Below are 25,286 nucleotides of genomic sequence, written 5' to 3' on the forward strand. Positions count from 1 at the left end.
GTTTTTGATTAGAGAGCGTTATTCTGCTCTTTCTAGGATTTTCTTCCAAGCTGCCGATACCCATTCCGCAAGTATTGATGCTGGTGCTTAACTATTTGACTAATCTCAGAGTTTATTTTTTTCTCCATTGAAGCATGTCACTGCTTGTTAAGCAACTTTTATTCAAAGTCAGCAAGATATAATCAAAATTTTGGGGTGCCTGGGTGGCTCAATCAGTTGAGCTCTTGATTTCGGCCCAGGTCATGATCTCAGGGTTCTGGGATCAAGCCCATCATTGGGCTCTCTGCTCAGTGGGCAGTCTGCTTGAGGATTCTTGCTCCCTCTGCCCCTCATGCTCTCTCTCAGATAAATAAATAAATCTTTGAAAAAAAAAATGTTACTAGTGGTTTTCCCCAGTGGTGGTTGGATTACACATGGTTCTTGTTTTCTTCTTTGTAATTGTTCTTGTTTTCCAAAATTTCTACACATACAGTTAAACTTGCCCTTGCTTCAGCTGCTGATCATGGTCTCCCTTTATCTCACCTTCTGTGTCCTCCTTGTGTGGGGAGTTTGGAAGTTGAATTCGCCACTCTCCCTGGTGGTCATGCTGCCCTAGATGTGGGAAGTCCCATCAATCTGCCCCTGGTGGGACCAGGGTCTCTGCTGACCTCCAGTGGCTCTAGGGTGCATGGCATGCAGCAAGAGACACATTATTTACCCTGCTGGCATTTTTAGGAAAGTATTTTGTAATTGTCCTTGAACTATGCAGCACTTGCTCCCAAATACCAGAGTTAGTCTTACCTGTGTGCCTTCTGGTACGGCTTGAACCTTCCGTAGGGGAAATTGAGAAGCTTTTATAAGGGCTATATGTATGAGGCATTAAGAATAAGAAAATCATTATAGACAATAATACTGTATTAAAAAATACTTGCTAAGAGACTAGGTTTTAATTATTCTCACCATAAAAAGTGCTAATTACACGAAGTGATAAGGCGCTAGCTAACACCACAGTGACAGTCGTATTGCAGTATACAAATAAATGTATCGGATCAGCATGTTGTATACCCTAAACTCTAGTGTTATATGTCAAATATATTTCCGTTTAAAAAGTATAAAAAAAAGAAAATGTACACTGAAACAGAACTTGGATGCCCAGGTTTAGCCTGAGTCCTGAGTAAGCTTCTAGGCTTTGTTTATAATTTCTCTGTTTAGGGTTTTATTTTGTTGTGATGTTTTGTTGTTGTTTTACCCTCATTGTGGGGAAGGCTTGGTTTGGGAATGGAAAAAAGTACAGAGGCAGCAGTGGCCCTCATCCCTGACCCAGAAGAACAGTAGGACCTTCCTGTTGAAATCATCTGCCATAGGTAATCGCAGTGGGGAGACGCAGGCAGTTTCCCGTGTGGGACCCTGCTGGGCATGAGTGAGGAAGGTAGGCGGGCGGGCAGGCAGAGCCCATCAAGGGAAAGTAAGTGACCACTGAAGCAAAAGTACATGCTAATTTTCTAATCAGCGAGCTGTTAACCATCTGAAATTTGTAATTCCTTTGACATGCATTTTAACATTTGATCCATCCAGTTAATTAAAAAAAAAACATTTATTATACCCTTTAAATCATTCTTTGTTATATTGTCAAGATGTCATGTTGTAATTATCTTAAAATCATTTTTGACCAAAGCCTGTAAGAAGTCACCTTTGTGTCTGAGATTATCGATCAATGTAATTTTAAGATTTTTGCTTCTTAATAATTAAAAGCCACCTATTTATGCAGCACACCTGATGCCACGGTGTTGTTTGAGAATTAAGCAGGCAAGTATCTATTCCTCTAACAGTCTTCAAGTATTATTTAATCTGTTTCTATCCGTAACTAGAATTTTAAGGCAACCTAAGGGTTGTGATGTTAAAGTTTGTAAACAGACTCTTGTTATTTCTGCCAGGACTGTTGCAGTAGCTTCCTTACTAGTCTCCCTGATTCTCCCTGATTTACCGCCAGGTGAATATTTTTAAAGCCCCGTTCTACTGCTTCAGTGGCTGCTTATCACATATCAGGTAAAATTCAAACTCCATTAACCTAAAATTTAAGACTCTCTGGAGTCCACCTATAGCCTTATTTCTTTTACTTCTGGTTTATGCATGTTTGCTATCAGCACACTGTTTTCCCATTATGCCCACTAACTTAAGAAAGTTAATTACTCCAGCAGTGTCTCTTATTGTCTATTTTCCTACTGATCCTTAGGCCACAAATAGACTAGTTACTTTCTTAATGTGTCTGCATTATAAACTTTCTGCCAAATCCTTTGGGGATTAGGAAAATTCTGTGGCTTTCTGCTGGCAAATTAGGCACCAGCTAGGCTAGTTTAGCCTTATTAACATTGAATGTGTACCTGAATGGGACTTAGTAGGAATATTTTCCCTTTGTAGGGCTTGATATTACTGAATTTAAAAACTTAATTATTTTACCAGTCAGATGGACAAAATGTTATCTGGTAGTTTTAATTTGTAACTTCTTGATTACAGATGAGCATGTTTTTTACATGTTTACTTGGCTGTGTTTCTTTTATAAATCGGTTGACACTTTTAGCCCATTTATCTTTCTGGCAGTCCTTTGTTAATGTTTTTTATGTATTCCGAATATTGTTTAGTTTGTCTCTAATATGTGGCACAGATAACTTTCTTCCGGTTTGTCTTAAAAACTCATGGTGTTCTTCAGCATCTAGGTGCTTCCTTGCCTATGCAGCTTCAAAATCTGGCAGATATCTTGATTATGTCTTTGATGCTGTTGCAGGCCCTTCCCACAAATACACATTGTTTCCTAAGCACCACAAGGCCGTGAGGAATGTTACTCTGTTTTTCTGGCCCAGCCTCCAGCTTCCTGTGCCACCCACGCATTCAGTAATGTCCTCTGGGGAGAACTTGCTGTGTGTCTCAGGGTCCTTCCAATCCCCCAGCCCAGCCCAGGTGACTATGAAGAGCTTTACTGAGTTCTCTTTCTCTCTGTCTATGCAGGCATGATCCTCAGCCCTAAATCTGCACAAATTGCAGATTTCGTTTCTAAGAGGAATTACATAGGAAACGTATAGGAAAGGAAATAGCCAGTGGGTGATTTTTGCTCACTTAGGAATGGTCCGTTCCTTTCTAAGATTTCAGTTCACTTATTCTTCATTGCTTTCATGGTGTCCAATATCTTTTAAAATTTGATTTTAAAAAATCTATTTTTTCCTAGTTGTCACAGCAGGACCAGTAGATTTCTGCTACCTACTACATCCTGCTTGGAAATGGAAATTCTTTAGTAGATTCCTGTTTGGGTTTTCTGTGAACTCAGTAAGATCGCCAGCAAATAATAACATTTTTACTTCTTTTTCAGTATATATACTCTTTCTTATTCCACTGACTGGGAACCCCAGTCCACTGTTATACAGAAGCCATAGAGGTGTCTGTGTTTCTTTCCTGATCTCGGCAGGATAGCTTTCAGTGTTTCCCTATCAAGTTGTTTGGTATTTGCTTATTTGGATACCCTTTATCCGATTAAGGAGGTTCCCTTCTATTTCTGCTTTGCCAAAAAATTTTAAGTGTGAGTGGATTTTGATTTTATCAAATGTTTTTCTGCTTCTTTTGAGCGGTATGGCAGTCCCCCTTATCTGCAGTTTTGCTCTCCGTGGTTTCAGTTACCCTCGGCCAACTAGTTCCCAAGCAGATGAATTGTCAGAAGGTCAGTAGTAGACTCAACGTTGTGTCATTCCCCTCACGTCATCTCTTCACGTAGGCATGTTAGCATCTCACATCACCACTAGAAGGGTGAGTGTAGCACAAGTAGGTATTTTGAGAGAGGGAGAGACCACGTTCACAGAACTTTTATTACAGTATAATTGTTCTATTTGATTATTTTTTTTAAAGATTTTTATTATTCGAGACACAGAGAGAGAGAGAGAGAGAGAGAGAGCAGGGGGAGGGGCAGAGGGAGAAACAGTCTCCCTGCTGAGCCAGGAGCACAGACATGGGGCTCGATCCCAGGACCCTGGGATCATGACCTGAGCTGAAGGCAGACGCTTAACCATCTGAGACACCCAGGCACCCCTGTTCTATTTGATTATTAGTTATTGTTGTTAATCTCTTACTGTGCCTAATTCTTAAACTTTATCATGGATATGTATGTAAAGGAAAAAGCATAGTATATAGAGGGTTCAGTACTATTCACTGTTTCAGGCATCCACTGGGGGTCTTAGAACATATCCTCTGTGAATAAGTGGGGGGCTACTGTAGTGGAGTTTTTCTCTTTTATTCTGTAAAGGTCATGAATCACATCAACTGATTTTCAAACATTGAAGTGCTAGACTAAATCTAGCTTGTGTGATGTATTATCCTTTGTACACACTGCCAAATTTAGTTTGTTTTCTTTTCAAGGTTTGCATCTGTGTTCTTGAGTAAGACTGACATATACTTTTCTTTTCTCATCATTTCCATGTCAGATTTGGCAGAAAGATTATGCTGACCTCATAAAATTAGTTGGGAAACGTTCACTCTTTTCTATTCTCTGGAATGTTTGTGTAAACAGCATTATTGGCTGCCAAAATTTTTGGTAGAACTTGACAGTGAAGCTCTAGAAATGGAGTTTTCTTTGTGGGACAGCGATGGATTATAGATTCAATTTACTTAATAATTTTAGGACTGTTTATATTTTCTATTTATTCTGGTGTCAGTTTGGTAGATTGTGCCTTAATGGACTTTTTTAAATTAATTTTTTAATTTTAATTCCAGTATAGTTAATATATAGTGTCATATTTATTTCAGGCGTACAGTATAGTGATTCAACAATTCTATACATTACTCAGGGCTCATGATGATAAGTGTACTCCAAATCCCCATCACCTGTTTCACCCATTCCCCCACCCTCCTTTCCTCTGGTAACCATCAGTTTGTTCTCTATGGTTAAGAGTCTGTTTCTTGGTTTGTCTCCCTCTTTTTTTCCCTTCCCTTATTTATTTTGTTTCTTAAATTTCATGTATGAGTGAGATCATATGGAATTTTCTTTCTCTGACTGATCATTTTGCTTAGCATTATACTCTCTAACTCCATCCATGTTGTTGCAAATGGCAAGATTTCATTCTTTTTCAGTGGCTGAATAATATTCCATTGTATATATACACACCACTTCTCTATCCATTCGTCTACTGATGGACACTTGGTCGGCTTCCATAATTTGGCTGTTGTAAATAATGCTGCAATAAACATAGGGGTGCATATATCCTTTTGAATTTGTGTTTTTGTATTCTTTGGGTATAAACCCAGTAGTGTGATTATGGGATTGTAGAGTGGTTCTATTTTTAAATTAGAGGCACCTGCATATTGTCTTCCAGAGTGGCTGCCCCAGTTTGCATTCCCACCAACAGTGCAAGAGGGCTCCCCTTTCTCCAGATCTTTGCCAACACTTGTTTCTTTCTTTTTTTTTTTTTTTTAAAGATTTTATTTATTTATTTGAGAGAGAGAGAGAATGAGAGAGAAAGCACATGAGATGGGGGGAGGGTCAGAGGGAGAAGCAGACTCCCTGCCGAGCAGGGAGCCCGATGCGGGACTCGATCCGGGGACTCCAGGATCATGACCTGAGCCGAAGGCAGTCGCTTAACCAACTGAGCCACCCAGGCGCCCGCCAACGCTTGTTTCTTATGTTGTTGATTTTAGCCATTCTGACAGGTGTGAGTGGTACTGATTTGCATTTCCCTGATGATGAGGGATGTTGAGCATCTTTTCATGTGTCTGTTGGCCAGCTGGATGTCTTCTTTGAAGAAATAACGGGAATTTAAAAACTTTAGGCGCGGGCACCTCGGTGGTACAGTTAGTTAAGTGTCCGACTCTTGGTTTCGGCTCAGGTGGTGATCTCAGGGTTGTGACGTGGAGCCGCGCGTTGGGCTCTGCATTCAGCGGGGAGTCTGCTTGAGATTCTCTCTTCCTCTCTCTCTACCCCTCCCTCTCTCATTCTCTCTTTCACTTCTCTCTCAAATCTTAAAAAATAGTTTATCTAAATCTCCAAACTTACTGTCATTATGTTATTGATAATATTCTCTTATTATCCAAGTTAAATATTCCTGCTACATTCCTTAAATTGTTTTCTCTCTCATTTTTTCCTTGATCAGTCTTTCTAGTGGTTTATCAGTTTTATCGGTCTTTGTAAAGAACCAGATTTTGGCTTTTTGATCTTCTCTATTGCATATTTGTTTTCCACTTCATTAAATTTTGCTTTTACCTTTCTCAGTCACTCCTTTATCCTTTGTTTTTTATTTGTTCTTTTTATAATTTTTTAAGCTGAATGCTTAGCTCTTTGGTTTTCAGCCTTTCCCCTCTGACATACCTGTTTTAATGTCCTAAATGCATTCTGTGTATCACTTTGGCTGCATGCTGCAAGTTCTCATAGGTACTTTCATTATCATTCGGTTCACATTTTTCAGTTTCTTTTGTGGTTTTCTCTCTGATCCATGTCTATATAGTTTTTAATTCTCATTATGAGTGGAATCATTTGAAAGTTATTGAGAATTCTTTTGTGACGTCTCGTATTTGTTTTTTATATGATATATACACCTGCCAAGAACATGCGTTCCGCAGCATTGGAGTATTCTGCATGTGTCAGTTTAGCCACGTTTCTTAGATATGTTGTTCAAATTCTCCTTACTTTATTATTATCATCAATATATTATTGTTATATCAGTTACTGAAAGAAGTGTGTTAGTAATTTCCCACCATGATTATAGATTTGTCTTTATAGTACTCCTAGTTTTTACTTTATTTCTAGACTGTTATTTGACATATACAAATTCAGAATTGGTGTATCTGCCTGGAAAATTGAACTTTTTATTATGAAGAGTCCCTCTTGGTCTGTCTAGCAGTGCTTTTTGCCTTAATGTATACTTACTTACTATCAATATAGCTATACAAGATTTCTTTTGATTAGTTTTTGCACAGTGTATTTTTCCCCAGCCTTTTTCTTTCACGCTTTGAGTATCCTTATGTTTAGATGTGTATTTTATAAGGATATGTAGTTAGAGTTTACTTTTGCTTCTTTGTCAAAGATCACTTCTATATGTATATGTAGGTTCTGTTTCTGGACTCCATTCCATTGATCTGTTTGTCTTGTCTGTATTCCAGTAACACACTGTTTAGAGTCCTGTAGGTTTACAGTAAGCGTTGAAGTCCACTGGCTTAAGCCCTCTGGTTTTGTTTATCGGGAATATTGGTAATTTTCTTGTAATGTCTTTGTCTGGTTTTAGAATCAGGGTAATTCTGGCCTCATAGAATGAGTTGGAAAGTGAACGCTTCTCTTCCATTTTCGGGAAAACTTTGTGCAGAGTTATTTCTTCCTTAAATATTTGGTAGGATTGGCCAGTTCTCATCATGGGTTTTTGCTGGTAGATCCAATTCAGATTAAACATTACAGGGCTTTTACTTAATTTTCTCAGTTTTCTATTTGTATCCTTTTTTCTCTTATGCTGAAAATCTTGACTCTTAATGGCATTAGCATAATTACTCATGTGCTTTATCTATAATATGTGTGTTTATTTCAAAATAATGCCAGTATTAAAATTTACTTAAAACTAATTGTATTTTACTATTAAAAATTTTTCCATAGTTTCAGAGCTAAAAGTATAAAACCAAGGTATGGTCAGGGAAATCTAAATTCCATCTCTGACATTTTCTTGCTTTTTCTCCCATTGGCGGTGTATTTTTGGAGGGAGGAGGGGGATAGGCACAAAGATTATATAAACATACATATATACACATATACTTACTGATAGCCACACACACACACACACACACACACACACATTATTTATGTGTCTGTACGTGTGTATATGTGTATGTTTACGTTTCTTGTCCGTATTTCTTAGCAAAATAACATACCTATACATATCTTTCTGTACCTGGCTTTTTTGACTTAACAGTGTATCTTGGACATGGCTCCTTAACAGCATAAAGAGATCCTTTCATCCCTTTACGTAACAGCCTAGTACTTCACTATATGGGTGTACCGTCCTATAGTTAAGCAGTCTTCTGTTGATGGTATTTGTGGGAAATAGTCACTTTTAAAAAGACATTTTCCATATTCCAGACCACAGCACTGTGGCACTGGCCAGTAGAATTACTTAACCTTTTTGTAACAGCATTTTTATTAAAACTGTTTTCATTTCTATGTCACTGCAAACATTCACTTTATAATATGCCAGGTTTCACTGTGTAGTGTGCTGGGGACTGAAGGGGCTTTTCATTAGGAAGTTAAAGTTCCTTACTTTTTATTATTTTTCTGGGCTGGTTTTCTTAGACACAGGGTAAGCCTAAGCCTTCGTGGCCTTTGCCCTTACAGCAAGTGCTTCTGTTTATCTTAAAAGACTTCTGCTTGCTGACAGAAGCACTCCCAGCCCTCGGTTTGTAGCACCAATGTAATCTCATTAATTCCTTGCTCAGGTGATAGAACCCCTACCATTGCTACAACACCTCAAAGATGGGTTTTCTCATTATAGGCTATCAGGCTGAAAAAGGGCCTGGAGTGATGTATCCACTAGTCTTCTGCTTCAACAAGTACCAGCTTCTCAATAGATTAGTGTCTATATTATATGTGTGTATATTGAGATACCTTAAAATTATTACAGATTTCTGTGATTTGGTGAATGAAGTACTTTCCTTGGCCTCATATATAACCAGTGGGTCCCTTTTTTTGCTTAGATTTGTCTTCTGTTCAAAGGATTTCAGTAGTTAAGCACTATTTCCTCCTTTATAGATTTTCCATGGGGTTTACCAAATTGTTACCTGCTCTTAATTACGTAGCCTTTTCTCTAAACCTCCTTCTGAGAACCCATATTCATACATCAGTTTAGCTCTCTCTCATTGTTTATCCTAGAGAAAACATGAATACACCTTGACTTACCAAGTATTATTGTAAGTACCTTTCCCTCCTCCTGAGCAGTGCAAAGACCTTAAAATACTTAGAATCATTAACCCCCTCATCACCTCTCCTCCCCCCGCTTATGTGCTCTTGGTGTCATCATATATTTTACTTGGTGTCAAATCCCACAAGATGTAACTGTCATTGTTTTGTATAGTCAGTGTTCACTTAGATTTTTTAAAACTGCTTTATTGAGGTATAATTGACATACAATAAACTATGTATTTAAAGTGTACAAATTGATAATTTTGACCTATGTATACATCCATGAAACTGTCAGTACACATATATGTATATTCTGTAGTACACTTGTTTGTACCATAGAATCTCTTAGAAAATTGTGGGGGAAAAAAGAAAGAAATTAAGGTGGCCAGCAGAGCCTTATTGCTGTTCTGTTGGTTTTGTTTTGTTCTGTAGCTACTAGAAATGGGAGGCGGGGTAAGAGATTTTCATGGCTTCTGGTGCCACCATTTTAGAATTCTGCCCTCATTTTACAACTCAGTTAAGAAAACAAAAATGTCACCTGTGTTCGGTCACTTCAGTCCCCTCTCTGGTCCCCTTCATTTAAAAAATTCAGTGTATCTTTTATCATTTTCATCCATGTGAGTAGTATGGCCTTTGAGCTTTTCCAGTGCCTAGAAGATACTGATTTCTCGTATTTGCCACCTCTTGGAAATAACAGCAGAAATATTTAAAGGCTTTTCCATTCTAATTGAGTCTATATCTTAGTAACTGTGATTTCTACAGATGAGATCAGCATACATTTTGATTTTTTGAGACTATACACACTAATTTCAAGGATTTGCGTGTGTGTGTGTGTTCTTTTTAAAATCTCCACTGCCTGAGAATATACCAATAGGTCATAATAAGGGAATTTTTTTTTTTTTTTTTTTTTTTAGTATATACTGCTGACTTTGGGTTTTATTCTGTTAGCTTACACAAAATTTGTGTATTTGAGATTATGAATTATTCCTCTACTAGCTGAAGAATCTAATATTTTTAGCCTTTGAGTATAGTTTTAATTTAAATTTAATTTTCTTTTATTAAATGCTGTAAGAGATTCTCGCAAGTATAAAGTGAGTTGAATAACTTTTCAAAATGGGAATTTTGCACATTCTAATTATCTTCTGGCTATCTATAATAATATTTACTAACACTAAACTTACTGGGTCATGCATTTGTGTTATCTCATTTAGTCCTTAAAATAAACCTGTGTGATAGAAATTATTATCCTTACATAACAGACAAGAAACTAAAGCAGAGAGAGTTGATATAACTTACAAGTTCATACAGCCAGTAAATAGCAAATTTGGGATTTAAATCAGGCAATATATGTCCAGATCCTGGCCTTTTAATCAGTATAAACTTGTCACGATTAACTTTTTTCTCTAACATTGAAAAAGAATTATATGAACCAAAATGTCCTCACTATTAAATAATTGTAAGATTTTTGACTGTTGGCCTAATGGGCTCACCCAGACCCAAGTACGAGGGTGAAGTTAATTTTGTTTTTCGTTCTTTTAGCTGATATAGCCCAGAGATACAGGATAAGCAAATACCCAACCCTCAAATTATTTCGTAATGGGATGATGATGAAGAGAGAATACAGGGGCCAGCGCTCAGTGAAAGCTCTTGCAGATTACATCAGGCAACAAAAAAGCGACCCCGTTCAAGAACTTCATGACTTAGCAGAAATCACCACTCTTGATGTAAGTTGTTAACTTTTACTGGATCAAATGAATATTGCCTGTTTAATTAATGTAAACAAAGTCTTATGCAATCAGAGATTCTGGACAGTTTCTTATAATTCATTGCAGTGGATCTGACATCTACAGACTTAGCGAGTTGAATTTTTCTTGAATTTATTCTCAAGGGAAATGCTCATGTTTTACTGAGTCTTTAGCTAAAATTTGTAGCATACAGTAGAGCTGCACTAATTTAAATCAATTGAGGGTAAAGAATAGCCTGAGTTCTGAAGCCGTAGAAGTGAATGTCAGGCACGCACACCCAGAGAGTTTCCATATTTTCCTTAGTGGACACCCTCAGGCTCTCTGCTCTGATGACTCCTGTGTCAGCTCTTTGTATAACTTCTAGTGTCCTCTAAAATAGTCCTCCGTTAATAAAACCCTTCCCATTGTATGCTTAGTAGTTTAAAAAAAAAAAAAAGCTATCGAGTTGGGGCTTTAGGTTGTCGTTGTCAGGTTTGAGATTTGACTTTTACCCTGCTTCCACGATAAGAAGTTAGTTAGCCTTTCATGGATGCTATCAGAAGACACAAGGCTCCCAGGTCAGAGATAAAGGACTTTATTGCTCACATCCCAGCAAACAATGGGAGCATGTTTGCCTTTGTTTCTTCAACCCCCCGCCCCCGGCCCCGCCACACCAAGTCCTGTGGAGGTGACATGGAGGGTCCAGATGGATGCCTGCACACGCTGTGGGTTCTGTGGTGGGAGAACTGTGGCCTCGGAGAACTCCGGTTTCGGAGCCGGCAGTAAGCCTGCTCTCTGTCCTGGAGGGAGATTACCTCACACTTCAGGGTTGCTTGCTATAAGCACAACCCTCAGGAACGGTCTGGGTAAAGAATGCTCAGGGTCTTGCATTTGGCTGCACCTAACTGTGTAGGTAGAGACCCATGAAGGAGTCTCTACCAATAGTCATATGTTATGAATCGATGTATTATTTTAAGGATAGTTACCTTATTTAGGAATTCCTCACCTTATTTAGTAATAGATTATCACTGATCAGTTAAAATAAAATGCTAGAAGGAAATGTTTATGATTACATTAGATGGGAGGTAAGATTATTTTCAACCTAATATAATCTTTAATAGTTTTGGACTAGGTGTTAAAATCCAAATATGCATTTATAGTGCTGCTCCATTTGTAGATAATTGAACAACAGCTGGGTGGATGAAATGCCACATTGCATATCTATATATGTTTGTAAAATAATTACATTATTTTACAGCGCAGCAAAAGAAATATCATTGGATATTTTGAGCAAAAGGATTCAGAAAACTATAGAGTTTTTGAAAGAGTAGCAAATATTTTGCACGATGATTGTGCCTTCCTTTCTGCATTTGGGTAAGTATCTTAATTGAGAGTGTGTTAGTGGGTCGACTTGGCTGCCATGTGACATTCTTGTTGTGTGTGGTTATTTTCTGAAGATGACCTCCAGACATGATCTCAGTTCCCTTAAAGTCACCAGCCAGGCTTCCTTACACCTATCTCTGATCTCTTTCTAAAAGTCTGTTTATTCTTTCTATACTATATTCTATTTCAGAATATGGGTGAATGGAAAAGAATGGACAAGTTAACAATTACCTCTCGTGCTTTTATCCAGCTCATTTACTAACACAGCTATTCTGTGTTCCCACATAGTTCTAATGTGTGGGGTTTCCAAACTGAAACAACTCCTAGGCTTTCTCATGAAGAAGCGTGGGCTTCGTTGTCTTGATGAATCTCCAGCTCTCCACCACCTTTTCTTCTGTCTTCCCTGTCCCAGAGGAACAGTACTCCTTCCCAAGGTTTGCCTCTTTCCTCGTGTCTTTGTAACCATCCCGCACGGATTCTCTTTGGCATTCATCCAGCAGTTGTCCTCGCTTTTCCGTGTTTTCACCCTGACCCTTTTCATGACCTAATTTCTTTTGCCAGAAACATGATTCTCTCTTTCCTGACCTTTCTGTTCTGTCTCTTGAGCTATAATCTCATCTCTTTCTTTTCTTTTCTAATTTTTTCCCAAAGATTAGTTTATGCCTGGCCACCTTAAATTTCTCAAATGCCAACCAGTGAAAAATCCTTACCCTTGTGGAAGCCGACTTTTGCCTTCATTACTCTCATGAGACTTCTCTCTGCACAGTCACGAAACGCTTCTTAATTGCCAAGTCCAGTGGCCTTTTTTTGGTCTTTAATCCTCTTCAGTTTCTCAGAAGGCTGGGACAATCACCTGCCCTGGCCTTTATGTGCTGTGTCTACACTTAGGCTGCCTTGAATATCCCTGGCTTGCTCCTTATTTTTCTGACTTCTCTGACTTTCCCTCCTGTTTTTTTCTTTCTCTCTCAAAATGGAATCATTCTATAGTTCTTTCCCTTTCTTTTCCCTGGGGGTTATCACCATCATCCTTTGACTTTATGCGGTGTGATTTCTTCTTTGCTTTGGCCCGTAACTGTTAGACTCCATTTTGGTGCCTATCTTGACGAGTCCAGGTTTCTGGCACAGTCTGTCCTTTCCATTTTGTGACCTTTGTCCTTATTGTAATGCTTCTGTAAATTGTGTATGTGTTTTATCGTGAACACTGTCAGTGATATTAGGAGATCATTGTAGGAGTAAATAACAGAAGAACTTCTCCCTGCCCCACCCCCCATGCTTTGTGTGGGGCTGCTCTCCGGCCGCACGGGCCACTTGCTTGCTTCCTCAGACACGGCGGGTGCTTCTGCAGCGGGGCCCTTGCCCTTACTGTGTTCGGTGTCTGAAGTGCTTCTCTTAGATCTCGTCTCCTTAGGAAGAGCTTTCCTGATAGCTTTATATAAAATAACACTGCCATCATCCAACTTGGTCATTCTTTCACCACTTAGTTTTCTTCAGAGCACCTTTTTTATTGGTGTTTGATCACCCAAAATAAATGTATCTATTTGCTTGTCTCCTTCCACCAAAATGTAAGCTTCGTGAGAACACAGGCGCTGTCACTTTTGTTCACTGCTGTGTACCCAGTGCCAAGACCATACCTGGTACGAAGGAAGCACCTAGTGAATAGTTAGTGAACGAACGAACGAATGGATGGATGGATGGATGGAGCAAGCATGTTCTTCCTTTTCGTTCCACTGGCATCAGTCTTGGTTAACATCCCTTATACCTCCCTCCTTTACTGTTCTAGTCATAAATTGGAGAGAAATCAGTGTTCAAGTCACTCAAATATAATTTAGAAAGAAAAATTACCCATTTGACTTAGAATTTGTTGTAGAGTTCACTCACCAAACATTTATCAGACACCTTTTATGTGCTGGATACTGTACTGGGGCATAGGAAACAATGGTGAACAGATAAAACAAAAAAAATTGCTTATTGTAGAATTATATTCTAATGATGGAGATTATTTCAGTTCATCTACTTTTTTCTTTTTTTTTTTTTTTTTTTTTACAAGTTTTGGTTTTAAAAAGTAAAAAGTAGGGGCACCTGGGTGGCTCAGATGGTTAAGTGTTTGCCTTCGGCTCAGGTCATGATCTCAGGGTCCTGGGATCGAGCCCCACATCGGGCTCCCTGCTTGGTAGGGAGTTTGCTTCTCCCTCTCCCTCTACTGTTCCCCCTGCTTGTGCTCTCTTGCTCTTTCTGTCAAATAAATAAAATCTTTTAAAAAATAAAGTAAAAAGTAGAGAATTCTGATTGAATCTGACTTAGAAGCAAATAATGTGTTTTTGTGATTGATCTGCGTGACCACATCAGTGACCTTGATCCCCAGTTACTGGAAACAGTCTGGTGTCAAAAATAGCTTTTGGTGCTACAACTGCCAATCCAAACTTACAAAATATTGAGTCACAAAAACAGCTAACTAAAATTTTCCTTTAAAAAAATCTGCCTCATATTAAAGTTTTCCTTTAAATACATGCTTTTTGTTGGTATTACATAGCCTTATGAGTAGGAAAGATGATGGACAGGTATATATTTCAAGTCATTATAATATATACATTGCAAAACAACCAGCCAATTTTGTTTCATTCAAGTTTATCACTGCTATTCTTAAAACGTATTATTACTACTTCTCTCTTCCTATTAGAGCTGTTTCAAAACCAGAAAGATACAGTGGAGACAACATAATCTACAAACCACCAGGGGTAAGTCGCTATTTCTTAGTGTGTATAATTTTAAATAAAGTTTAAATACATGTATAGTATAATCTATAGTCTTATACTTGTTAATTTACAGAATCATCGAATTTTAGTACAGAAAGGAACCTTAAGGCGTCATCTGGTACTAATTCAAACCTTTCAAAGTAGAGATGGGACACATAGGCCTAAAGTCACATAGGGATTTAGTGGCCGAGCTGGGACTAGAGATCTCCTGATCCCCAGGCCTTATTCATCTCTCTGTTTTGCATTCATTATGAGACCCAAATTCCAAAAAATGCTTCTGTGGTCTGTGATCATCACTTCTACCTACATCAGACCAGCCAAGCTCCCAAGTCCTCTGGGGTTTAAATTAACCTGATACTTGCCAGGCAGCAGGGAGCAACTAGGTTGCTTTTGACCCTTGGCTAAGCAGTTAAGTGTATCTAAACTTAGAAGTAGCTGCTTAGGCCCAAATGATGGTAGCCACAACCAAGAGGCAAAAATCCCAGTGTTTGTCATCACAGTTGACCTGCCAGTCTGTCGTTGCAGTTTTTCACACACACACGAATGGGAAACTGTTGATATTTTTTCGATTCATAGTTTTCATTTTAATGCTGTTTGCAGTGTCTTGATATACTAAAGTTTTTGGTTTTTATGTAGTCCTATGAATGAACTTTTTGCTGAGAAAGCTCATTTCCTATTCAGAATTCAGATAGGTATTTGCCTGTATTTTCTGCAAGTGCATTTCATCAATAGTAGGTTACATAGAGTGACAATCTCTAGATTATCAGAATCCAGTACAGTTGGTTGTCAAGTGCATGGGCTCTGGAATGAGACTCCATTTTCGTGTCAAATCTGCCACCTTCCTAGGTGTGTAACTCCTGGAAAGTCTCTTAGTTTCTCTGTCCTTCAGTTTGTTCATTAATAAAAATAGCTGTGATTATAAGAGTCTTTGCCTTATGGGGATGTTTCAGGGATTCAGTGAGTGAACACATATAAAGTGCTTACACCAAACAGTGCTTGGACACAGTAAGTTTACTCAGTTAATGATAGCTATTATTTTTGTTGTCATTTTAAGCACTTCATAAATAATGATTTTGAATGAATTGTGGGAAGAGATACTGTAGGTAAGTAATATTAGAGATAACAATGCCTTACATTTATATAGTATCTTATATTTTTCAAGGCCCTTTCCCTAGAAGTTTCTCAATTTTCTTCTAACATTTTCAACTCTAAGGGATAGTTAAATTAATTAATTCAGATAATTCTTTTTCACAGTGCCTGCCATTGGTGAAGATACTGATAAACAATTAATTGACTCAGATCTGAGGAAAAGCAGAAGGCTTAGACGTCGTGGGTTGGATAATTAGGTCTCTGATAAATACAGAATTTTACAGCTGTCTTTCTCGGAAGTTCAATGGTTTTTGTTTTGGGGGGGGTTTGTTTGTTTTTTGTATACCCTATAGATTTTCTGGGCTCATAGATGGCTTTGAGAATGTGTTTTTGCTAGCACAGGTTAGATTTGTTTAATTTTTTTTCTCCCTGCTTTTGTAACAGCATTCTGCTCCAGATATGGTATACTTGGGATCTATGACAAATTTCGATGGGACTTATAATTGGATTCAAGATAAATGCGTTCCTCTTGTTCGAGAAATAACATTTGAAAATGGAGAGGTATGACTTTCTGATGTGTGTTATCTTTAAAGATTTCTGAAAGAGCAAGCTTCCTCCAGCCATCTTACTATTGTACTACACATTTACCAGTTGTAACAATCATACAGTGAACAGAACTATGTCATAGCCATTTCTGTAATAGAGGCCACTGATTCTTAGCTTTTGCTATCCAAGAACCCCTCTCTGTTGCATTTCCAGCAGTAGCCTTGAAAATGAGTTGGACCGTGCCTCTTAGGTGATTCTGCCCTAGAGAAGCAGTGCTGTGCAGATTTTAGTTACAATTAATTATATACAGTGAATAATCTTTTGCCATAAAAAGGTTTTTCTGATTCCTGTCTATCCTTAAAAAATGAAATTTTATTTCATCGTAATAATGAAAGCAGTTATCAGATGTTATAACTGACCTCAGTAATCCCATGCTCCTGAAATAAAGTCCATCCATACTCTTACAACTCCCATGAAAACAAACACAAAAGTCATTTTTAAAATATTGGAGGAACAAGCACAAAGGGCTATGTGAGGTACACAGGACAGCTGTCCATTACACGTGAAAGAATTGCAAGTGTGCAGTTCAGATTTTAAATATATAGTTCAAATTATCACGTACCCATATAACCACCACCTAGTCAGGAGTTGACAGTTTTGTAAAGGGTCAGGTGGTAAATATTTTAGACTCTGCAGTTGTGGCCCAGATGCAGCCTCGTACAACACCTAGACCTGAGCAGGGATGTTCCAGTAAAGCTTGCTTGCTTGCGCTCTTCCTGGTTTGTTGAGTGAACATCCGTGCTACTTTTCTCAGTTCGCTAGGCTTTGGGTATGTTTAGCCGAATACGTGTGTTTATTGCATTAGCTTATTTAGTCCTCAGAGGCTTAGAAAGATATAGTAACTTGTCACAATTATTCACCTGCTTTGGTAGTTCTTTTTTTTTTTTCTTCAAAATGCACGTTCTTTTATTTTCTAATTAACTGATTTTTTAAAATTATGGTATAATTAACATAGTGTTATATTAGTTTCAGGTGTACAATATAGTGATTCAATAATTCTGTACATCACTCACCACAAGTGCCCTCCTTAATCCCCATCCCCTATCCCCTTCCTTCTGCTAACCATCAGTGTGTTCTCTATAGTTAAGAGTTTGTTTCTTAATTTGTCGCTCCCTCTCTCTCTTTTTTCCTTTTGCTCATTTGTTTTGTTTCTTAAATTCCACACATGAGTGAAATCATATAGTATTTGTCTTTCTTGGACTGATTTCACTTAGACTTATACCCTCTAGATCCATCTGTGTTGTTCCAAATGGCAAGATGTCATTCTTTTTATGGCTGAGCAATATTCCGTTGTGTGTACGTATGTATGTACACCTCTTCTTTATCCATTTACCTATGGATGGACACTGGGGTTGCTGCCGCAGTTTGGCTCTTGTAAGTAATACTGCAGTAAACATGGTGCATATGTCTTTTCAAGTTAGTGTTTTTGTTTTCTTTGGGTAAATACCCAGTAGCAGGATTACTGGATCATATGGTGATTCTATTTTTAATTTTTTAAAGAACATCCATACTGTTTTTTACTTTGGCAGTTCTTACAGGAATAGTTTCTAAAACAGAGTCAAAACGTATAGACCTGGAAAATCTTAAACAATAAATAGGGGTTCCTCTGGCCACCCCCATAGTAGTTTCACATTTAAAATTCTTTAGATTTTTTATTACATGTTGTGTAACCCACTACCCCAAATCATTTAAACTTTGAGGAAAGGTTTATTAACCTCTAAAGTTGGTTGTCTGGATAACCCTCCCCTGAGGGTTATCTTTTAATACCTATTTCATAAAGAATATGATGGTGTGGGCACAGGTAAACATGGAAGCCCAGGCAGCATAAACTACCAGCTATTGTGTTAATGTATGTAAATTGATCTAGCAAACTAATTGACATGGATGTATTCAAACTACTCATCTGTTCTCTCCTAATAGTTGTTAGTGCATCCATTCTTTTGCTTAGTTTAATAAAGCAATATGTTATATTTGTTTTTACTTTTAACCTTCTAGCTCTTAAATTTTCTTTTTTTTTTTAAAGATTTTATTTATTTATTTATTTATTTGACAGCGAGAGAAGGAACACAAGCAGGGGGAGTGGGAGAGGGAGAAGCAGGCTTCACGCTGAGCAGGGAGCCCAATGTGGGGCTCGATCCCAGTGCCCCGGGATCATGACCCGAGCTGAAGGTAGACACCTAACTGACTGAGACACCCAGGCACCCCTAGCTCTTAAATTTCTTAGAAGGTGACTGCTGAGTTTTATTTCCCAATTAGTATTTATTCAGCAACATCTGTCTTCATTTATTCAGTCATAGGTTGATTGCACATTATTGTGTATAGTAATCTGTGAGCAAAAGAGAAGTAAAGTGAAATTCTGTTTTTAAGAGGTTTTCAGTCCAGTAGTTTGCATACAGATAATGTAACATTAAAGACATACCCCATGCCACATGAGGGGACTATGAAAATGTTCTGGGAATTCAGAGGAGAGACTTCATTTCTCCCTTTGGCAGAAATGGGATAGGAATCAGGGATGACTTTCTAGAAGAGGCATTTGGGTCCTGTAACAAAAGGGCAAAAAAAGCAGTAGAAGTACTTATGGAAATAGGGAAATAAGAGGAGGGGCCTGTGCATTAATGAGTGTTGAAGGCACTGGTTGGACTTTGAAATGGAGATATCGAACAGGAAGTTGGGAATCCAGACTTGGATTGCGGACTGGAACTGGGCTTGGAGATAGAGAAGGAACCAGTTAGTGATGATGGAAATTATTGGAATAGTTAAGTTGCCAGGCGAGAGCAGAGGAGTCCAAAGACAGAACCGTGGGAGTAGAAGCAATGAATGTGTTGGGGAAAGAAAAAAATGTGAGCTGAAGAGATAAAAAGTGAGTAGGAAGAAATTCTAAGTCAGCTTGCTAAAAGATCAGTGTGTTGCCAGGGCCGTGGGGGAAGACAGACGGAGAGCAACTGCTTACAAGTGAGTGTGGGCTTTCTTCTTGGAGTGATGCAGACATTCTGGAATTGGGTAGTGTCGATGTTTGAAAACCTTGTGAATATAATAAAACCCACCACATTGTACACTTTAAAGTGATGAATTTTGGGACGCCTGGGTGGCTCGGTTAAGTGTCTGCCTTCGGCTCAGGTCATGATCCCAAGGTCCTGGGATCAAGCCCCACATCGGGCTCCCTGCTCAGTGGGGAGTCTGCTTCTCCCTCTCCCTCTGCCTGCCACTCCCTCTGCTTGTGCTCTCTCTCTCCCTCTCTCTCTCTCTGACAAATAAATAAATAAAATCTTTTAAAAAAATAAAATGAATTTTATGGTTTGTGAATTATATCTCAATCGAAAAAGGTAAATGTGACAAGAAGCTTAATAATTTATTCCGTATGCATAATGGGCTTCAACACTGAGATGGAAACCATAAGCAAGCTCATGTCCTAGAAGATAGGTTCCAGTTTCAGTTTTTTTAGCATAAAGGATGTTTGTGTTTTCTGCTGCTGCAATTCCTAAATTACAGAGAGACAAGCAAGAGGACAGTTGATGGAAATAATTTTATTATAATAATTTTATTATGAAGCCCTTTCTGGGCTTTTTCTTATGAGTCAGAACTTAGCATTTGTCAGAGAGAATAAATGATGAAAATCTGCTGTCTACTCGTCACATTTCTCTTGATTATCCCCCAAGAACAATAATACACCTTTTTAAGGCATTCAGTAATTTTTGAGGGGCTTCTGTGTCTGTACCTTGTGTAGACATACACACATACATAGTGGCAGGTGCTTGTTAATAATGTCGGATACATTGTGTATTGGTTAAAAATTGGCTGTCTTGTGGGGTTTTTGTCTTTTGGTCTGAATCAAACACTTTTTAGTTTTGGGTAGTTCTCATGTTAAGTGGAGTGGTTTTGCAGTAAACTTTAGAAAAAACATGTTTCCCAGTCAGTTAGATTTATTTGGTGCCGGTACACTCACTCAGTTTTTCAGTGTTATTTGTGAAGACTGAAAATAGAAATCATGTTTACCCTACCCTAAAATCAACAACATTTTGATAAAGAACCAGCATAGTTCCTCCTTTGGTCAACTCATTTTTTAAATGTCATGGTTTCATCTCAAAGGAGCTGATAGATCAGCCCAGTAGTTATTTTAAGGCAGATCAGTTCCAGCAGTGGAGCAGGATGTGTGGGTCCTCTGAGTGCCTGGGTACTTGAGGGAGAGGGCATGGGTTCCGTCTTCCACTGAGGCTAATGTTTGTTTACACCACTGGGCCTTCTTTTCCTGGCATGTTGCAACTGTTATGCATGTTACATGGGTTGGGTTCAAGTTGTTCCTACCTAGCACAATGGCAAGGCCTGATAATTCTTACTGAATACTTCTGTATAACAGGAATTGACAGAAGAAGGACTGCCTTTTCTCATACTCTTCCACATGAAAGAAGATACGGAAAGTTTAGAAATATTCCAGAATGAAGTAGCCCGGCAATTAATAAGTGAAAAAGGTAGATTAAGGTGTTTATTTTCAGCCTTTCTTTGGTCCCTCTGCTCCCCCCATTACATTCATATCAATGTAAACATATTTGGTTTAAAAATTTAGTAAGTAATGTGAACTCTACTCAACCCCTGAGTTTACATGTCAACATGGGGGTGGGAAGCATTAGTAGAGATATTATAAGTAGTGGCTTTAAAAAAAAAAAAACCGGGGAAACACGTGACTATATTAGCTCCCTAAAATCAAATTGCATGAAAGTGGGGTCATGGGTGGACAACTTTAGTTTTAGGTACTTTCTTCCAGCACCTTGATACTTGTCTGGTCCCTTTCTAATGGATAGTCCCAGAGAGATCACCGAGAGAATTTACACAGTCTAACATTTATTTCTAAATAAAAGAAAGTTGAGTAGTTCTCTGTGGAGCTCTCCAAACCATCAGAAAGGAGTTTGAGTTTTCACCCACTTTTCTTCTGTAGTGAGAGAAGAAAGTCAAACAAAATAAAGTGAGGGCATTGTATAGAGCCATGTTCTTATTAGTCATGTACTAAGTGTTTTGGGGTTGAATTATATTAAATGTCAACCAGGAGGGACTGGAAGGGCATCCTTCTTGAACACAGCTCATCTGTCAGTTTCATGAACTTGCTCACAACCGAGACCTGGATAGGTAATTGCCCATTTAAGGAAAATAAAAAAAAAAATCACCAGAGCATCTGAATTCAGTTTGAGTTCATATAATTTCTCAGGAAATTATGCTCTGCCCTAAGCACTAAAATTCTACCTCTTTTAAATGTTGTAATATTTAGGTTGTAGTTTTTGTGATCTATATTATTCTAAAGCATGTTGATTATTTTAATTAATTAATGTCACTTTTCGTGAACTTACAATCATGAGACTACAGTCAAGAAAATTCTAATCTACCTCTCCAAATTCTATTTCCTGTAAAGGTACAATAAACTTTTTACATGCTGACTGTGACAAATTTAGACATCCTCTTCTGCACATACAGAAAACTCCAGCAGATTGCCCTGTCATAGCTATTGACAGCTTTAGGCACATGTATGTGTTTGGAGACTTCAGGGATGTATTGTAAGTATTCTTTATTTTTTTCTTCTTCTTCTTAAATTACTGATATGTGTCTGAAAAATGAACTTAAAACCGTTGTTTGAATGTTTTAAATAATCCTGTTTGAACCAGTAATACTTTATTTGGATGGATAAGGTTTTAGTTTTCACTCTAGAGTGTGGTGTAATTGTGAGAATTATGATACATTCTTATAGAAATGCCAGCATTAGGTGATCCTGATGCTTGGGAATAAATGTCTGAAAGAAAATTTGGTCCTTCCAGAAATTAGTTCTGAATTGAGTTTGGTGTTTGTCAGCATGTCAAGGAAAGCAGATTATAGTCCCAGGCCAGGTAAAAGGCGACGGGTGGTGTCGCCGCTCCCCGCGGCAGTTACGGCCCCGAATGCGGCTGCGGCTACGCGCTCCTGAGGCTGTAGCGCTCTGAACCTTGCCAAGAACGGGGAAGCTTTCTGACCCCATCTCAGTGATCCATTCTTAGCTCTTTATACGATTAATAAATATGTAACCCGTGTCTCTACAACACATTTTTACCAGCTTTCCAAGATGTTAAATACAGTGGTAAAAAATGGAGCTGTTTCTTCATGTATGAAACTTTTAAGCAACAGGTATTAATTCAAATGAGACTTCTTTTAAATTTAAGTACCCTGTTTTATGTCTACAGATTAAATTGCACAGTTAGAAGATAATTTGAAATCCTAATTGCAGAATGAATTACCTCACTCACTACTCAGTATTTTATTATAGAGATGTAGTTGTTTGATAGAAGATTCTCAATTTACTGCATAGCAGGTCTAGATTTGAGTTCTGCCTTGGGCAAGTCACTGAACTTCTCTGTTCTTGTTTCTTTATACTTAAAATATGGTTGTTGGTACAATTTACCTGATGGGATTGTTAGGAAAATTAATGAGAGATGACAGTTGTGTTATGAACCATAAAGTACTAACAAATATTTGTTCTTTTTACTTTACCTACACTCAAAAGAATACCATTTAGCCTGTTAGCTCATTAAATATTTTTGCAGGTCTTTTGTAAATTCTTATTGTAAAATACGTATAACATAAAATTTACCATTTTAATCATTTTAAAGAGTAAAATTTGGTGGTATTAATTATGTTCACAGTGTTATACAACCGTCACTAGTACTAGTTCCAGAACTTTTTCATCATCTTAAACAGAAATCCCATACCCATTAAGCAGTCACATCCCATTCTGCCTCCCCTCTGCTCACGGCAACCACTAACCCATTTTCTGTTTCTGTGGATTCGTCTATAATGGATATTTCATATAAGTGGAATCATACAGTTTGTGATCCTTTGTGTCTGACTTCTTTAATTTAGCATAACTTTTTCAGAGTTCATCAATAGTTTAGCAAATATGGGCACTTCATTCCCTTTTATTACCAAATAATACTTTATTATGTAGCTATACCATATTTCTTCTATTTGTCAGTTGGTGAATTTTTTTAATTGTTATTTTTTAAATTTAAATTCAGTTAATATATAGCATATTATGAGTTTCAGAGGTAGAGGTCAGTGATTCATCAGTCTTCTGTAACACCCAGTGCTCATTACATCATGTGCCCTCCTTAATGCCCATCACCCAATGACTCCATTCCCTCACCCCTCTCCCCTCCAGCAACCCTCAGTTTGTTTCCTATGATTAAGAGTCTCTTATTGTTTGTCTCCCTCTCTGATTTCGTCTTGTTTTATTTTTCCCTCCCTTCCCCTAGGATCCTCTGTTTTGTTTCTTACATTCCACATATCAGTGAGATCCAGGTCTTCTGTATGACAGTCACTATATAATATAAACCAAGTCATATAAACCAGTGATTTAAAGTTTACTAAGACTGGGTCCTTGCCCTCAACGAACTCACAACCAAGTAGAGAAAGGAAACAAGTAGGGCAACAGGCAGTTGTGTTTTACGATGTGAGAAGGGCTCTGGCAGAGCTCAACAGGGAGGTACCTGATCCAGGCTCTGGAGATGTGGATGCCTAAGGTGGGTCCTAAAGTTCTGTACCGCTTTATCATGGATGGAGAAGGAGACACGGCTTGGAGAAGGGGGATATCGGCAGAAACAAGTACGAAACTATGGCTGAATATGCGTGGACGGGAGGGGGAATGCTGAGGAGTGAGAAGTGAGCAGCAGCTAGCTCATGAAAGCCCTGTGATGTGTTAGGGAAGTTGGGCATTATCCTGAAAACGCTGAAGAGTCAATAAAAGGTTTGAATCGGGAGGTAATGAATCATGGAACACTACATCAAAAACTAATGATGTACTGTATGGCGACTAACATAATAAAGAAATTTTTAAAATAAAAAATCACTCAGGCTGTAGACTGGAAAATAGATGAGAGGGAGTCAAAAAAGAATCCAAACAAGAATCTTGTTCAGTAATCCAAACAAGAGTTGATGGTAGACAACAAGTTGATGAATCTTGAATGAACAGATTACCTAATAAATTCTGGCAGTAGAACTAAAGCTAGAGAGAAGCAGGAATCTTGAGATATTTTGTAGGTGGAATAGGAGGCCTTGGTATCTTAATAAAATAATAGAGAGCTCTGAGTGATGGCCAGGAATCTGACTCGCACAGCTAAGTGGGTTAGCCATTCACTGAGCTGGAGAACTCAGTAGAGGAACAGCCTTGTGGTAGAGGAAATGAGTTTTCTTTCTTGGCATATTGAATTTGGGGTGCCAGGGGCCACGAAGGAGGAGTTTCCAGTAGGGAGTTTACATGGCTCCAGGATTCAACAGGGAGATCAGGGCAGGGTCTTGAACACATAAGGATAGAGCTGAAGTTATTGAAACAGTTGAGATGACTTAGGCCAGGGCTGAAAATGGAACCCTGATGAATGCCAACATTTAAGGGGAGGACAGAGAAGGAACATGTGTAAGACTCAGGAGGAGGAGGAATCAAAGAAATGAAAAACCAGAAGAGAGTAATATGGTAATTGAGGGAGGAGCACTTTTAGCAGGAAGGAATGCTTAAGCAGAAGGATGAAAGATCTGTTAGATTTGCGCCACCCCCCCCCCCCCCCGCCCCGCAAAGGCTATATTGCGGTGAATCAAAGAGTGCTGTTTGGTGAGAAAATGAAGATTTGACAATGAAAATTGTTGCAAGAAGCTAGCCTCTAAAGGGGAAGAAAAATAGGGGCATAGCTCCAGAGAGACATAGGATGAAGGGAGGTTTTGGCTTTTCTTTTTTCTTTTTCTTTCTTTCTTTCCTTTTCTTTCTTTTCTTTTTCTTCCTTTTCTTCCCTCCTTCCTTCCCTCCTTCTCTTCCCCCTTCCTCGCCCCTTTCCTTCTCCTGAT

General features: G+C 38.3%; 1 protein-coding gene across 1 annotated transcript in view; it reads left to right on the top strand.

Annotated features, from left to right (window-relative positions):
- ERP44 (endoplasmic reticulum protein 44) overlaps positions 1-25,286 on the top strand; it is a 93,137-nt gene that overhangs the window by 52,580 nt on the left and 15,271 nt on the right. The window contains exons 5-10 of the mRNA XM_025888596.2: positions 10,427-10,611; positions 11,870-11,985; positions 14,672-14,729; positions 16,281-16,397; positions 20,797-20,908; positions 21,841-21,982. Coding sequence (XP_025744381.1) covers positions 10,427-10,611; positions 11,870-11,985; positions 14,672-14,729; positions 16,281-16,397; positions 20,797-20,908; positions 21,841-21,982 — 730 coding nt within the window. The remainder of the gene's footprint in view (positions 1-10,426; positions 10,612-11,869; positions 11,986-14,671; positions 14,730-16,280; positions 16,398-20,796; positions 20,909-21,840; positions 21,983-25,286) is intronic.

The sequence above is a fragment of the Callorhinus ursinus genome, unplaced genomic scaffold (genome assembly GCF_003265705.2).
Source record: "Callorhinus ursinus isolate GAN/ISIS: 27379988/994484 unplaced genomic scaffold, GSC_fseal_2.0 scaffold24, whole genome shotgun sequence".
In the NCBI taxonomy this organism is placed as follows: Eukaryota; Metazoa; Chordata; class Mammalia; order Carnivora; family Otariidae; genus Callorhinus; species Callorhinus ursinus.